The sequence below is a fragment of the Rhinoraja longicauda genome, chromosome 24 (genome assembly GCF_053455715.1).
Source record: "Rhinoraja longicauda isolate Sanriku21f chromosome 24, sRhiLon1.1, whole genome shotgun sequence".
NCBI classification, from domain to species: domain Eukaryota; kingdom Metazoa; phylum Chordata; class Chondrichthyes; order Rajiformes; family Arhynchobatidae; genus Rhinoraja; species Rhinoraja longicauda.
This window is the reverse complement of record NC_135976.1, coordinates 24,908,468-24,926,055: the sequence shown is the minus strand read 5'-3', so window position 1 is coordinate 24,926,055 and position 17,588 is coordinate 24,908,468. Positions and strand designations below refer to the sequence as shown.

At 44.3% G+C, this 17,588-nt stretch overlaps 1 protein-coding gene across 1 annotated transcript in view; it reads left to right on the top strand.

Moving 5' to 3' along the window:
- Window positions 1-16,941, top strand: part of LOC144605316 (leukocyte surface antigen CD53-like) — a 31,681-nt gene extending 14,740 nt beyond the window's left edge. The window contains exons 2-8 of the mRNA XM_078420438.1: window positions 1,021-1,099; window positions 2,607-2,795; window positions 3,622-3,696; window positions 4,571-4,672; window positions 7,900-8,004; window positions 9,347-9,430; window positions 14,908-16,941. Coding sequence (XP_078276564.1) covers window positions 1,037-1,099; window positions 2,607-2,795; window positions 3,622-3,696; window positions 4,571-4,672; window positions 7,900-8,004; window positions 9,347-9,430; window positions 14,908-14,979 — 690 coding nt within the window. The 5' untranslated portion in view covers window positions 1,021-1,036 and the 3' untranslated portion in view covers window positions 14,980-16,941. The remainder of the gene's footprint in view (window positions 1-1,020; window positions 1,100-2,606; window positions 2,796-3,621; window positions 3,697-4,570; window positions 4,673-7,899; window positions 8,005-9,346; window positions 9,431-14,907) is intronic.
- Window positions 16,942-17,588: the final 647 nt, after the last annotated feature.

Below are 17,588 nucleotides of genomic sequence, written 5' to 3'. Positions count from 1 at the left end.
ATGTTTGTTTAAAGGCCCCTTGGTTCGCTATAGCATGCTGGTTATTGAAGCTTGGTCCATTCTATATATGAAGGATGCAATACTATGGCTGCTTGGCTCTCTTAATGTATGCTTATTTTAAGCTAAATGTGTTATTGCTGGTGGCCTGGCTACAGTAGGAAGAGACCACATGGCAGTCAGCCTAATATCAACCTAATATCAGCCTAACACCGTGTGGCACGGTGGCGCAGCGATAGAGTTGCTGCCTTAAAGAGCCAGTTCTGTGGCCGCATGGGTTTCCCCAGCAGTTGAGTGCAGGTTAGAGCAAGCCTGGAGATTGTTGATCATTAAAACCAGACCCAGGTATACCTACAGTCCCTCCACCAAATACACAGTTTCCTATCTATAACTACAGAAGGCTTTCCCTGACTGGAGTATAGTATTCCCATGTAATATTGAATGTTTGTTTCTGATAATCCTCTGCTCCCTCCAACCCTCAAAGCTTTTGATAAGGAATCGGGCAGTGTGGCCCAGCACCACAGACTGAAGTGCCATTTTGTTCTTCGTTGCTCCAGGTACTGCTCAACTGTCTGGACTGGTCAGCAACTCAATTAAATAAAATGCAAGCCTACATTCATAGGGCCAAACTGGGCTTGAAGAACTGGGCAATGTCCATGGAACTGCGCAGCAACTGGGTCTTGTTTACTGAGATGAGCTGAGCTTGAAGGACTAAACTTACTAGCCACCTCTTGCACTCCCATGGGCTTGCTTTCTTATTTTGTTTTTCACTAATATCTTGTTTTTCTTCACCAATGTCTTTTTTGTGCAGTCGCTTTCTTTTCATTGTTTTTGCAGAATTGACGTCATTGTGTGTTGTCTGAGTCTAAGTGCATGTGATACTGCTGCAGGGTTTTCATTGTAGCTGTACCTTACCTTACTTGTGCATCTGACTACACACTTGGCTTGACTTGACTTGTATGCATCGAGCACTGTGTTGTTCTTTTGCAGGATATGAAATAACAGTAGTCCTTTCTATCGCAGGTGTGGAAGTCTCAAAATGGCTCCCGGGTGTTTAAAGACGCTGAAATATACGCTGTTTGTATTCAACTTATTATTTTGGGTAAGCATTGGAACAACTATTTATAGCCAAAAACTCTCTAGGTGAAAGTAATAATTAATCCTGTACAGTAAGTCACTTGCAGAATATATCTTCTTATGGTATGTTACAGATGTGCCCGAGAAGGCAAGACGCCAGTGTTTATTAGCACTGTATGTAACCATTGCCCCGCATGTAGAGTGAGCCAGTGTGAACTCTTCCTCTGTATAATACCAGTGTTCCACACTGCATACTTAAACAGAATAACACCGCCTTTCCTCCCACTGTATGTCCCATGCATATCATGAGCCAGCACCTCTCTGTTTATTAATTGTGAACCATGACTAATAACCCCATCATTGTAGATCACCGATCCCTAATCTGGAACCACTGTATATTAATACAATGGATCATTGATACTTTATTGTCACATGTACCTAGCTACTGTGAAATGTTTTGTTTTGCATACAACCCAGTAAAATCCTCCAGGAGACCTCACCTAGGCAGTACACAAGAGTTGCCAATAAAGTTACAAACGCCCGAACAGTGCATTGTACTGTTCATTGATCCAGTGTTACACTGTAAGGGAAGTCACCAGGGGTTACGTTGGGTAACACACCATACAGTGAACTAGCGAACCTTACTGTGCACTTCCCCACTTTGTTACTTGGTTACCTCACTCCACGGCGAGCCATTATCACATCATACAGTGAAATAGGGTACGACTTTAATATGGTAGAGATGCAGTTTTCCATTTGATAGCTAGATGCTGTGACTGATGTCTTACATCACTTGCTACGCCTCAGAGTATCTTGATTAAGTCACCACTTGTGTGAAGCCCAATCCACATTAGAAATCCAGCTGATAGACACAAAGTGTTGGAGCAACTCAACGGGTCAGGCAACATCTCTGGAGAAAAAGGATGGGTGACCTCCCAGGTCTGAACTCTTCTTCAGACACAACCTAAAACATTACCCATCCTTTTTCTCCAGGGATGCTACCTGACCCACTGAGTTACTCCAGCACTTTGTACCTGTCTTCAGTATAAACCAACCTCTGCAGTTCCTTTCAACAGAGGTTCCTTCCCTAGAAATACAGCTGTTTATTTGGTTTGAATCCCAGCTCAAGAAACTGGGGAAATATTTTAGACCTATCGGACAAATTAATTACAAGTAATCTTGGATCCTCTGCTGAATCTCTGGATGGCCTCATTTCCCCGTGCTTAGTTTTCACCATGCCCCCCCTGCCTCTCTCCTGCCTCATGTTTGGCACCCTGAGATGTCTCTATGAAATGTGGGCATGAACATGTAAATGGCCCCTCTGTGGGTGATGGGGAGGGAGTGATGGGGAGTATCTGAGGGGGAGTTGATGGGAATTTCGAGAGAAAGAAATGGGATTAATGTAGGGTTAGTGTAAACGGGTAGCTGTTCATGGGCATAAACTTGGTTGACCAAAGGGCCTGTTTCTGCACTGTATCTCTCTCTATGACGGCGTGACTCTATCCCTTGTGATTGCTCACCGTCTCTTTCAGATCTGTGGATGCACCATCATGGGGCTGGGGATCTACATGCTGAGCATGAAGAATGTTGGAGTCCTGCTCTCCAGCCTGCCTTCCCTCTCAGTGGCCAACATGCTCATCATCGTGGGATCCATCACCATGGTGGTGGCTTTCCTGGGCTGCACAGGAGCCATCAAGGAAAACAAATGCCTGCTTCTGTCGGTAAGTACTACCCGATGACCCTACTTGCAGAAAATAGGAGCAGGAGCAGGCCATTCGGCCCTCCAGCTGGCCTATCAACCAGCACCATTACAGACAAGCACCAGCATTCAATTCCTTCCTTTCCCCATATCCCTTGATCCCATTGGCATTAAGAAATATATCACCAATAAAGCTCCGATAATGAAGTACACATGGGACTCTGCTGCCTGACTATTATATTTTTCAGTCTATTAAATATCAATATGTTGACCTGCTTTTAATTCACTTTTGTTTTAGCTGTTATATGCAAGAGTAATGCATTTTCCAGGGAACCCAGTTAATTTAAATGGAGACTGGGTTCTGGTGTGTGGAAGGGAAAATGGGAATTGGGGCTTCAGTGTGTGAAAGGGAAAATGGGAATTGGGGCTTCAGTGTGTGAAAGGGTGCATAGGAACCAAGGCTCCAGTGTGTGACAGTCATCCCTCTGCGTTAGAGGAAGTGTGGTAAGCCAAATGCTGAAACTTCGGGATTTCCAAATAATCGGTTGGCAGATTATCAGAAATTTTACTCTATCTCCCTCTTGAATATACAGTATTCAATGACCAGACCTCCTCTGCATTGCACCGGGGAAAGAATTGCACAGTTTCACCATTCTCTGGATGGAGATGTTTCTCCAGACCTGCAAGGTGTTTCCAGCAAGTTGGTGGGGTTTTTATGAGTGTGTGTTTGTACATGTGCAGTAAGTATGTGCATGTGAATGAGAGGGGGATATGTGTGGAAGGAGGAGGCTGTCTGGTGTGAAAGGGATGAAATTGTCACTCATGGACTGCTTCTCTCATTTGTCCAGTTCTTCATCTTGCTCCTCCTGATCCTTCTGACTGAGGTCCTGGTTGCTGTCCTCCTCTTCTTCTATGAGAACCAGGTACGTTTTGAGGTCTGAGCACAAGCAAGTGGTTTAGGACAGAGCACAATGCCTTTAGTCCCCAAACTCCATGTGGGGATGTGGCCAATACAATCACTGCCCCCCATAGAAATCTACTGGAACAAAGCAGTGGGCAATTGGACTCCAACCAATTACCTGGAGGCATGAATGCTCCAAATCATTAACTGTCTTCTTTTTTTCAGTTCATTTGAGCCAATAGTACATTTGAGGTTGATAGATTGCCATATTGTCTTCCTCGGGGCTTCCAAGTCAGACTCATCCGCCTATGGAACTTTCTAGTAGGCTAAATGCCCTCTTCATTTCCTCAGTAGCATCTCCATCCCTTCCCATCTTTCTCCAATCCTTCATCTGACATCCCATCATTTCCATCCCATCATCTTCCATCTCATATCTTCTATCCCAACATTTTCTGTCCCATCATTCTCAATCTTACATTCTCTATCCCACTATTTCAGCACAAACATGTGGGCCAAAGGGGCCGTCCCAGTGTTGTACAGTTCTATGTTCTATCCTGTATCCCATCATCTTCCATCCCATCATCTTCCATCCTACCATTTGCCATCCCACCATTCTCCATCCCACCGTTCTCCTCCCATCACTCTCCCTAGCACCATTTTCCATCTCACCCCCATCATCTTCTGTACAACCTCTGTTACCTTAGCTCTGAGACATATGATTCCACTTCTACCCCTGCCTGGGCACTTGGAGCCTCTGTAGCTAGCCATTCATTTCTCTGTGAAACTACCTGGAAAACTATGGCCAGGTGAATATTCCTGGTCTCAGACGGATTGGAATGCAAGGAAAAGGATGAAAACCCCAGACTTCCCGTAACATTGCCGTCTTTGTTCTGCAGATTACCAGATATATTGAAGAAGACACAAAAAAGCAGTTGGAGGAACTGCAAAACACCAATAGCACCAAAATGAGGAAAGTTTGGGATACAATCCAGGAGCAGGTGAGCTAAACCTGGCACACACCTCAGACATGGATGGGAAGACATGCGTGAGCAGTACCCTATCACAGAGATGCGTTCTGTTACTGAAGAAGGGTATTTGAGCAGAGATCTAGACTTCTGTTGGTAGAACAGTGCAGGGCACGCGTTTGCTCACAAGGCAGGACCTGTCCAAACCTTGCTCCCACTGCAAGGCAGGGGTATCCCTGCTGTTTAAAAACCTTGCCTCAGACCGTCTCTGCCATGCAGGGTGTTTACATGGGCCACCCTTGCCTTCACAGACCCCCTCCTCGTCTGAAGAGGGGTCTCGACCTGAAACGTTGCCCATTCCTTCTCTCCAGAGATGCTGCCTGTCCCGCTGAGTTACTCCAGCATTTTGTGTCTCCGCTCCTTGGCATCTTCTGCCAGGAGAGCCCTTCGTATGATGAGGCTGCCTCTAGTGTGCCACTTCGGAAGCCTCTGGCTATACATCCCCCCTCAATTCCCACCAGCCCCTCCCCACAGGAGGGTCCATCACCTCGACTCTGCCCACATCCACCCTGTGCTTGCCAACACTGTCCAGCAGTGTTTACATTGTGGTGTGACTCTTCACGTGGACAGAGTGATGAATAACAGGAAATTTAGCCCCTAGTCTCCTACGATTACTGAAATAGATTGGAGTTACCGAGAGAGGCCACCGGTGATTGTTTGGGACAGACACACCTTAATGAGTATTTTATATTGATATTTTATATCATATTGTATGATATAAAATATCATATTTTATGATATATTGGGAGCTTTTTTGTGACACTGGTAGGAAAATAATTAAAATTGAGTTAACTCCAGGAAATCGATATAGGTGCATTTGTAAATCATTACCTTCGTATAAGGGAGCCAACATTTGGACAAGCTATTCGGGATTTCACCATGTCAAAGCCTTGGAACATAGAACTTAGAACTTAGGCATGGTGGCACAGCGGTAGAGAAGCTGTCTTACAGCGCCGGAGACCCGGGTTTGATCCTGACTATGGGTGCTTATCTGCACGGAATTTGTACGTTCTCCCTGTGACCTGCGTGGGGTTTTTCCAGGAGCTCCAGTTTCCTCCCACACTCCACAAATGTACACGTTTGTAGGCAAATTGGCTTGGTATAATTGTAAATTGTCCCTAGTGTGTGTAGGATAGCGTTGGTGTGCAGGGATCGCTGGTCGGCGCTCCCTATTGTTTCCCCTCAAACCCATTCTCCTGCCTTCTCTCCAAAACCTTTTGACGCCATTACTAATCAAGAGCCTATCAATCTCCGTTGTACAAGTACCCATTGACTTGGCCACTTCGGCTGTCTGTGGCAATGAATTCCACAGAGTTACTATCCTCTGGATAAAGAAATTCCTCCTCATTCCATTCTAAAGGTATGTCCTTTTATTCAGAGGCTGTGCCTTCTGGCCCTAAACTCTGCCACTACTGGAAACATCCTCTCACATCCATTCTAACTTGGCCTTTCATTTATCGGTATGTTTGCATTGAACATAATGTCAAATTAAACTAACCCCTACTGCCCACACATGTTCCATATCCCCCTATTTTCTGCTTATTCATGTGCCTATTTAAAAGCCTCTTAAAGGCTACCATCATATCTGTTTTCCCTGTCAGCATGTTCCATGAACCTAGCACACTCTCTGTAAGACAACTTGCCTTGTGATTTTAACATTAAACTTTCCTCCTCTCATCGTAAAGCTATGCCCTCTGGTACTTGACATTTGCACCCTCTGGGTAAAAGGCTCTGACTGTCCTGCCTGTCTATGCCACTCAAAATTTTATAAACTCCTATCATGTCTCTCCTCAGCTTCTGACGCTCCAGAGAAAACAATCCAAGTTTGTCGAATCTCTCCATGTAGCTGAACCAGGCAGCATCCTGGTGAACTTCTTCTGTGCCCTCTCTAAAGCCACCACATCCTTCCTTTAACAGGCTGAACAGAACTGCACAAAATCTACAATTACCAATCTGATTCTCTTCAACATTTTCATAGATTCTACATTTCGTTAATATTTGACTGTGACCCAACCTTAATGTACACCGTTGGTGTAATTTCCCCAGGGATTTCCCCCAAACATCCAGCATGAAAGCAGAAGAATCAGTAGGGAAATTCCCAACAGTGTTAAATCGACATCATGCCCCAAATCAGTGATGATGCAGAAGAAAGATCAACTTTGTTACTCTCAGCTGCAAAGTCACCCACAGGAAGCCATGAAACTATCCAATTGTCAGAAATACTCCAATGATCAATTGGTGCCCCTTTAGGTGTGAATACTTATTCTTTCTGACTTATAAATGATACAGGGTCCCTGTCTCTGACTCTGAACTGCCAACTTAAAGTTGCCTAACAAAGTCTCTCAGCCTTGTCCAACTTCTACAAAGGTCCAGCAAAACCTTCTCAAACCAGTGATGCTGCTCGTAGTCTGAGCTCCCATTGGCTGTGGAAGGCAAGGTCCTCGTGAAAGTGGTCAGGAAAGGTGATCCAGAAGCACGCTTAACTAGCTATGGAGTTATACAGCACGGAAACCGGCCCTTTGGTCCAACTGCACAATGCCCCTACCTAAGCTCATCCTATTTGCCTGTGTTTGATTCTTGTATCTTGTATTTTGTGGTCATCATTTACGAAGAGTCCACCAGGGACTATACTGGAAGTATCCTATACCCACTAGCGACAATTCTTAACACTATCCTACACCCACTAGGGACAATTTTTACATTTTACCAATCCAATTAATCTACAAACCTGTACGTCTTTGGAGTGTGGGAGGAAACCGAAGATCTTGGAGAAAACCCACGCAGGTCACGGGGAGAACGTACAAACTCCGTACAAACAGCACTCATAGTCAGGTTCGATCCCGGGTCTCCAGCGCTGCATTCGCTGTAAGGCAGCAACTCTACCGCTATGCCACCGTGACTCATTTCCTTATAAACCTTTCCTATTCATGTATCTGTCCAAGTGTCTTTTGAGAATTGTTGTACCCAGCTCTCGCACTCCCTGCAGCAGCTCATTCCATTTATCCACCCTCCTCTGTGTGAAAAACGTGCCCCTCAAGTCTCCTTTAAATCTTTCCCCTCTCACCTTCATCCTACTTTTACACTCCCCTGGGAAAAAGACTGTGACCATCTGTGAAGCGTATTTAAGAGAATGGTGTATAGTGATAACTATGCAGTTCATAGTGTGATGATAACTTTGTTGTTTTCTTGTCTCCTCTCAGTTGCACTGTTGTGGCGTTATGAACTATACTGACTGGAAAGGTGACGTCCCTCAATCTTGTTGTCGAGCCACTAAACCCTGCATTGCCCCAGACTATTGGGAGAAGGTGAGATGTACGGATGAACTGTTCTGGACAGGTGAAGCAGGTGGAGTCACTTCCTCTGGGGAAAACATAACGTTGGCAGAGGGACGGGTACATGTAACGTAGCACATGGAAGAGTACAGGGCAACAACAGACCCTCTGGCCCACAATGTCTGTGCCCAACATGATGCCAAGATAAACTAACCTTCTCTGCCTCTGCACATGATCCATATCCCTCCATTCCCTGCATAGCCATATGCCTTTCTAAAAGCTTCTTAAACACCACTATTTTATCTGCCTATACCACTAACCCTAGCAGTGCATTCCAGGCACCCACTATCCTCTGTGTAAAAAAACTTGCCCCACACATCTCCTTTAAACTTTTCCCTTCTCACCTTAAAGCTATGCCCTGCCATCTTTGACAGTTCCACCCTGGGGAAATGGTTCTGTCAGTCTGTCCTATCTATGCCTCTCATAATTTTATGTACTTCTATCAGCTCTCCCCTCAACCTACAGCAACCCAGAGTAAATAATCCAAGTTTGTCCAACCTCTCGTTGTAGTTAATACCTCCACATTCAGGTAAACCTACACCTTCCAACTCTCTTCTGAAACATTTTTCAATCCTCCAGCAATTTGTAGGTGTTGGGGTCTTTTTTTCCAATTAAATTGGAGATATATGATGGGTTGAAAATGGATTTCACCCTGAAGTGAAATTTTGGTGCCTTATTAAAAGTGAGTATTGTGTGTTCCCCCCAACTTTGGTCGGTTAAAATGCGACCTTGCAGAGGTTTTGCCAGTTTGCCAATGATGCCAGGGAGCACGTCAGAATGTCTCCAGTGGTGACTTTCATGGAGATTAGAGAACAAACATAGGAGGGACTGGGGGTCATGATAACTCTCTCTCACTCCTATCCCACAATGGCATCCATTCCCCTTGCGATAAGTGATCCCAGCCATAATGAGGTGTGGGCTCAGAGTTCAGGCAGTGGTCGTTACACTGACGTATGCACTGAAAACTTGCTGTAAATCCTCTGGTATACAGCAGTGCAATGAATGGTCTGGCTGGCTGCATCTAAGAGTAAAGCATCAAAGGTACAGTAGCATGCTTTATTTTGTCTTTGGTTACGAACAGGGCAGCTCCCTCTTTGTTTTAGTGTTTGTAAAAAATGTTGGTTGTAGGCTGCACATTATCAATTAATACTGATAAAATAATGTGGGACCATTGTGGGTGAAGAGCTCCAGTGTGTTTTAGCTGTACAGTTGATCTCAGTGGGCTGCTGCCATGTTTGCCAGAATGAGGGCAACTCACACTTGTTTCGCTTTGCTGAGAAACAGCTTCTGAAATCCTTCTCCTTGCGATTCCCAGGGTTGCTTTGGTCTGATCCGCGAGTGGTTTGAGTCAAACTTTCTAATCATTGGAATCATCGTCATCTGCACATCAATAATCCAGGTAAACACTTTATGCCGAGCAGCTGTGGAGTTACTGGTTACAGCATTACATGTTTGGGCAACACAGCGGTGCAGCAGGTAGAGCTGCTGCCCCACAGTGCCAGAGACCTGGGTTCGATCCTGACCTCAGGTGCTCTCTGTGTGGAGTTTGCATGTTCTCCCTGTGACCGTGTGGATTTTGTCTGGGTGCTCTGGTTACTTCCCACATCCCAAAGACATGTGAGTTTGTCAATTAATTGGCCTCTATAAAGTGCGGAATCAAGGGATATGGGGAAAAAGCAGGAACGGGATACTGATTTTGGATGATCAGCCATGATCATATTGAATGGCGATGCTCGCTCGATGGGCTGAATGGACTACCCCTGCACCTATTTTCTATGTTTCTAAGTGTCCCTCATGTGTCGGGAGTGGATGAGAAAGTGGGATAACTTAGAACTAATATGAATGCGTCATTAATGGTCAGCATGGACTCAGTAGGACTGTTTCCACACTATATCTCTAAACTAAACTAGCATCATAATGGTAGTCTAGTTGACAGGATTCCCTGCTGCCCCCAGCACTGATGTCAGGCTTGGAAGAATGCAAAACCTTACATCTCATAGTTTAAGAAGTCCTTCCTAAGCTCTCCATGGCCACATATTTTAGGTGAAAATGGCCCACTGAACAAAGGACAATTTTGTTTTGCTCTTTGTGGTGATGGGCATGAAATTTGTGCTCTCTATTGAAGGAAATAGAGGGCAGATTAGGAAAATGTATTTGCCCTGAGGGTCAAGTTTATTGTCATGTGCACAAGTAGAGTAAGGCACAGATACTTTAAACATTCTGGCTTGCAGCAGCAGCAGCATCTCATGCAGAGACTCAAAAACTAATTATATATAAATAATACATAAATTTATGTAAAATTCTAAAAGAAAGAAGACTGCACAAAAAAAGAGACATTTGTAATAGGGATCTGCGAATCACTGCTTAAAAGAGGTGGCAGAGGTCCCTAAAATAAGGTAAAGTAGAGTCTGAAAGAGGGTCTCAACCAGAAACGACACCTCGTCCTTTTCTCCAGAGATAGACAATAGACAATAGACAATAGGTGCAGGAGTAGGCCATTCAGCCCTTCGAGCCAGCACCGCCATTCAATGCGATCATGGCTGATCACTATCAATCAGTACCCCGTTCCTGCCTTCTCCCCATACCCCCTCACTCCGCTATCCTTAAGAGCTCTATCCAGCTCTCTCTTGAAAGCATCCAACGAACTGGCCTCCACTGCCTTCTGAGGCAGAGAATTCCACACCTTCACCACCCTCTGACTGAAAAAGTTCTTCCTCATCTCCGTTCTAAATGGCCTACCCCTTATTCTCAAACTGTGGCCCCTTGTTCTGGACTCCCCCAACATTGGGAACATGTTATCTGCCTCTAATGTGTCCAATCCCCTAATTATCTTATATGTTTCAATAAGATCCCCCCTCATCCTTCTAAATTCCAGTGTATACAAGCCCAATCGCTCCAGCCTTTCAACATACGACAGTCCCGCCATTCCGGGAATTAATCTAGTGAACCTACGCTGCACGCCCTCCATAGCAAGAATATCCTTCCTCAAATTTGGAGACCAAAACTGCACACAGTACTCCAGGTGCGGTCTCACCAGGGCCCGGTACAACTGTAGAAGGACCTCTTTGCTCCTATACTCAACTCCTCTTGTTACGAAGGCCAACATTCCATTGGCTTTCTTCACTGCCTGCTGAACCTGCATGCTTCCTTTCATTGACTGATGCACTAGGACACCCAGATCTCGTTGAACTCCCCCTCCTCCTAACTTGACACCATTCAGATAATAATCTGCCTTTCTATTCTTACTTCCAAAGTGAATAACTTCACACTTATCTACATTAAACTGCATCTGCCATGTATCCGCCCACTCACACAACCTGTCCAGGTCACCCTGCAGCCTTATTGCATCTTCCTCACAATTCACACTACCCCCCAACTTAGTATCATCTGCAAATTTGCTAATGGTACTTTTAATCCCTTCGTCTAAGTCATTAATGTATATCGTAAATAGCTGGGGTCCCAGCACCGAACCTTGCGGTACCCCACTGGTCACTGCCTGCCATTCCGAAAGGGACCCATTTATCCCCACTCTTTGCTTTCTGTCTGTTAACCAATTTTCTATCCGTGTCAGTACCCTACCCCCAATACCATGTGCCCTAATTTTGCCCACTAATCTCCTATGTGGGACCTTGTCGAAGGCTTTCTGAAAGTCGAGGTACACCACATCCACTGACTCTCCCTTGTCAATTTTCCTAGTTACATCCTCAAAAAATTCCAGTAGATTTGTCAAGCATGATTTCCCCTTCGTAAATCCATGCTGACTCGGAACGATCCCGTTACTGCTATCCAAATGCTCAGCAATTTCGTCTTTTATAATTGACTCCAGCATTTTCCCCACCACTGATGTCAGACTAACTGGTCTATAATTACCCGTTTTCTCTCTCCCTCCTTTCTTAAAAAGTGGGATAACATTTGCTATTCTCCAATCCACAGGAACTGATCCTGAATCTATAGAACATTGAAAAATGATCTCCAATGCTTCCACTATTTCTAGAGCCACCTCCTTAAGTACTCTGGGATGCAGACCATCAGGCCCTGGGGATTTATCAGCCTTCAGTCCCATCAGTCTACCCAAAACCATTTCCTGCCTAATGTGGATTTCCTTCAGTTCCTCCATCACCCTAGGTTCTCCAGCCCCTAGAACATTTGGGAGATTGTGTGTATCTTCCTCAGTGAAGACAGATCCAAAGTAACGGTTTAACTCGTCTGCCATTTCTTTGTTCCCCATAATAAATTCCCCTGCTTCTGTCTTCAAGGGACCCACATTTGCCTTGACTATTTTTTTCCTCTTCACGTACCTAAAAAAACTTTTGCTATCCTCCTTTATATTATTGGCTAGTTTACCCTCGTACCTCATCTTTTCTCCTCGTATTGCCTTTTTAGTTAACTTTTGTTGCTCTTTAAAAGAGTCCCAATCCTCTGTCTTCCCACTCTTCTTTGCTATGTTATACTTCCTCTCCTTAATTTTTATGCTGTCCCTGACTTCCCTTGTCAGCCACAGGTGTCTCTTACTCCCCTTAGAGTCTTTCCATCTCTTTGGAATAAATTGATCCTGCAACCTCTGCATTATTCCCAGGAATACCTGCCATTGCTGTTCTACCGTCTTCCCTGCTAGGGCCTCCTTCCAATCAATTTTGGCCAGCTCCCGCCTCATGCCTCTGTAATCCCCTTTGCTATACTGTAATACCGACACTTCCGATTTTCCCTTCTGCCTTTCCATTTGCAGAGTAAAACTTATCATGTTGTGATCACTGCCTCCTAATGGCTCTTTTACCTCTAGTCCCCTTATCAGATCAGGATCATTACACAACACTAAATCCAGAATTGCCTTCTCCCTGGTAGGCTCCAGTACAAGCTGTTCTAAGAATCCATCTCGAAGGCACTCTACAAACTCTCTTTCCTGGGGTCCATTTCCAACCTGATTTTCCCAGTCTACCTGCATGTTGAAATCTCCCATAACCACCGTAGCATTACATTTTTGACACGCCAATTTTATCTCCTGATTTAACTTGCACCCTAAGTCGAGGCTACTGTTTGGGGGCCTATAGATAACTCCCATTAGGGTCTTTTTACCCTTACAATTTCTCATTTCTATCCATACTGATTCAACATCTCCTGATTCTATGTCACCCCTTGCAAGGGAATGAATATCATTCCTTACCATCAGAGCAACCCCACCCCCTCTGCCCACCTGTCTGTCTTTTCTATACGTTGTGTACCCCTGAATGCTGTTTGACTCACTGAGTGGCTCCAGCATTTTGTGTCTATCTTCCCTAAAGTATAGGGCAAGTATCCTGCACAATAACTGGAACTCTCAAACCTGAATTACTGTTAAAAAACAAAGTATTTGTTTTAAAACACCAGGTTAATCACTCAACCAAGAAAACCAAGCCCAATGCCAAAATAGTATCCAAACTAGCTGTACACACCTATACTATAGGACAATAACTAACTTCATATTCAGTAATAAGCTATATACACGTTAACAAACACGCAAGCAAAATGTTTAACCAAGAAACCCAATCCCAATGCCGCTTGAGAATTAAAAATGCCTTTGCACAGTTAAACTATGGGACAACAAAAATTAGATGTGTTGATGCCAGTATATTATTGGGGTTATCGAGTGGGCACCTCCCATCACTGGTGTTTTGTTGAGTTAGGGCCACAACACCTTGGGAAGGATGAACAGTTAGTTCTGATGTCCCAGAACCACCCCCTCAATACCTGCTCTCACCACCAATGCTGCTAGTATGCGCTACTAAGCAGCTAACTATGTAAATACCAACAATGTAAGGAAACTACAGATGATTGATTCAATACTCAAATAAATGCTAAACCCCGACATCCTGTCTTACACTTATCATAAGCCTCCATCAAACAATGGCAGCGTCACTAATAACCTCGCATCTAAAACCAGAAGGGGGCACGGTGGCACAGTGGTAGAGTTGCTGCCTTACAGCACCAGAGACCTGGGTTCGATCCTGACTACAGATGCTGTCTGTACGGATTTTGTACATTCTCCCTGTGACCTGCGCACACACTCCAAAGACGTACAGGTTTGTAGGTTAATTGGCTTCGGTAAAATTGTAATTGTCTTTAATGTGTAGGATAGTGCCAGTGTGCGGGGATTGCTGATTGGCACGGACTCGGTGGGCTGAAGGGCCTGTCTCTATGCTGTATCTCTAAACTAAACTAAACTAGAGAATACACTTACTGCGCTTTATGCATTTCCTGATAGATTTATGTTGAGGCTGAGGGATAGGGAACAAAAGCAACTCAACAGAGCAAATGTGCAGCTGAGCAGTAATCAAATGGAATACTGATTTGGCAAGACCTACACCTATCATTGGATTAAAACTGAATCCGTTTCTTTGGGCTGAAAAGTAGAGTTACTGCAATAACCCCATTCCCATAAACCACAATCTGTCCTCAGAGGTTGAATGTTCCCTGCTGCTGCTCTGTTCCCATAATTGATAGACCATTCCCCCCCCCCCCCCCCCCCCCACCGTGGCCTTCCCTTATTATGTATCTGTACACTGTGAATGGCTCGTTTGCAATCATGTATTGGCTTTCCGCTGGCTGGTTAACACGCAACAAAAGCTTTTCACGTGTACCTCAGTACACGTGACAATAAACCAAACTGAAACAGAACCTGACATTGGGTGATGTCGGCTGGTGACCCAAGGGACTACAGATGCTGGAATTGTGAGCAAAGAACTGCTGGAGGAACTCAGCGGATCAGGCAGCAACCTATGGAAGGAGATGGACAGTCAGCGTTCTGCCATCTGTCCATTTCCCTCCATAGATGCTGCATGGCCCTCCAGCAGTCTGTTCTTTGTATGAAGTATGCTGATGTTTTTGCTTCTTTCCCTTCAGGTACTGGGTATGTCATTCGCCATGACACTGTATTGCCACATATGTAACAACTATAAGTCATATGGCGACTGAGTCCGATGTCGTCCCTCCCCAAGAGAGAGCCCCAGCCCGTGGGAGTGTAACTGTGTGTGCCGTTGTAGACTCCGCTCTTCTGAAGACTTGCACTTTGCCTGTTTCCTGCTACCATCAATGAATGTGTGGTGTAGTCTCGACCGTGTGAAGTTGGACCATCGATGGATCACTGCATTGGTGCCACCAGCCTACTGCATGTACATTGCCTCTCACTCTCTCCCTCGCGCCTCTGCATGGAACCATACATCACAAACTACCTGGTCTCTTGCTGCTTTGTATTTTTTTGAGAGATCTATGGCAACAAGGGCTTTGCATTTCTACATCACAGCCTGGAAGAGCAATGGGCAGGTCCCTGTATCTCCTCAGGAAAGACTTAACATTACATGGAATGGCATGGACTGTGCATCATAGAAACAGGCCATGTCTGAATGTATTCACCACATCCGTCTTTACCCAGCCTTCTATATCTCTACAATACCTCCCCCCTTTCTCCCTCAGGTTTCTCAAACTGCCCCTTAAATGCATCTGCAAATGGACATTTAAATGCGAATAGGCCATTGTGTACTCCACCCTTCCTGAGGTCATAGGTTGCCGGCCCTGTTTTTTTCTGGCCTTCTCTATCTTTCAGTCTGAAGAAGGGTTCTGACCCTAAACGTCACCTATTCCTTTTCTCCAGAGATGCTGCCTGACCCACTGAGTTACTCCTGCATGTTGTGTCCATATTCGATTTAAAAAAACAGCATCTGAAGTTCCTTCTTACACCTGAAATGCATCTGTTCACATCTGCTGATGTCCAGCATTCTTCATGGTATATCCCTTACTTACATCTCCTAGATTCAAATTCCAAAACATTTGGAATCATCTTCGATAACCCTGTTAAATCTCTCCTTTCAGTCCAATCTCAGTCATCTACTTTGTACAACAAAAGATCCTCAGATCAGTCCTTCAGGAAGGTTACAATCAATCAATTCACCCGTATAAATCTATTATTCACCTTCTCCAATGTACCCTTAATTTATAATATTAACTCTTCTAGATGTGGTTTATCCAATATTTTATAACATAAATGTTATAACATGTAATGTGTAACATAATGCTCTGCTTTTTGTTATTATTCGGTCTCTTCATTAACTTGTATCTCTACATTTAATAATCAGTAGATTTATGTCACAGATCACTTTCCCCTCAGTTCACCATTTCCACCCTTATTTTCCAGAGTATTTCTCATTTTATATTATTCCTAATCATTGCACCACCTTTGTTGAAGCAAATTCTTATTTACATGGCCGTTCCAAAAGTTTATCTCCAAGCCGCAGCAAAACAAACCACAAGCCGAGCCATTCGTGGGTTCATCACTATCCTGCAGAAAGTGCCATGTACTTCTGTGACGAAGTTTGCATTTGGATTTGGTTCTTTCAAACTTCTTTTGTTTCCTTTGGGGAACAGTGAAATTTGATGATTCCAATCAGAATGGTTATATTTCATTCACATTAACCATAAAGAACTTTGAAATAACTGTTGTAAACTGCTTTATTTTATGTATATAATGCTCCTGAATCCATTGGAAATGTTGATTTGATTGTAAAACCTTACAATACAATACAATATCTTTATTGTCATTTTATAAGTACAATACAATACAATATATCTTTATTGTCATTGTACAAGGGGTACAACGAGATTGGGAATGCGACTTCCATACGATGCAATTAATTAATTAGCAAATCAGCATAAATTTAGACAACCCAATGAAACAAAACTAGAAACAGTTTTAAAACAGAATAAAGTGCAAGTAGGTCTGTGCCGGTTCGCTGTGCGATGTGACCATCCGACTCAGCAGGACCGGTTCAGGACCGACTCAGCAGTACAACGAGATTACCCTGATTGCTTAGTGACAACAAAATCAGAAAGATGCCTCCCTACTTGAAATGTTTGCTTTAGTGATTCTGATGCAGAATCATTCAACTGCAGAATAAGTTGAACATTTTCATTGTCTTAATGCTATTTGTTCAAATGCAGTGAAAGGTATTTTAGTTTTAGTTTAGTTTATCATTGGCACATGCACCGAGGTACAGTGAAAAGCTTTTCTGTTGCTTGCTCTCCAGTCAGTGAAAAGACTAAACATGATTATAATGATGGGCGGCACAGTAGCGCAGCGGTAGAGTTGCTGCTTTACAGCGAATGCAGCGCCGGAGACTCAGGTTCGATCCTGACTACGGGTGCTGCACTGTAAGGAGTTTGTACGTTCTCCCCGTGACCTGCGTGGGTTTTCTCCGAGATCTTTGGTTTCCTCCCACACTCCAAAGACGTACAGGTATGTAGGTTAATTGGCTGGGTAAAGGTAAAAATTGTCCCTAGTGGGTGTAGGATAGTGTTAATGTGCGGGGATCGCTGGGCGGCACGGACTTGGTGGGCTGAAAAGGCCTGTTTCCGGCTGTATATATATGATATGATATGATAATCAGACCGTCCACAGTGTAGCAGAGTTAGTGTAAGAAATGCTGCTGTTGAGATAAAGATTTAAAAGAGCGGAGCGATGGTGACGAATAATAACAGATCCACTTCTGGGACCAGCACGCAAATACTCGCCTGGCTTCAGCGACATCTTT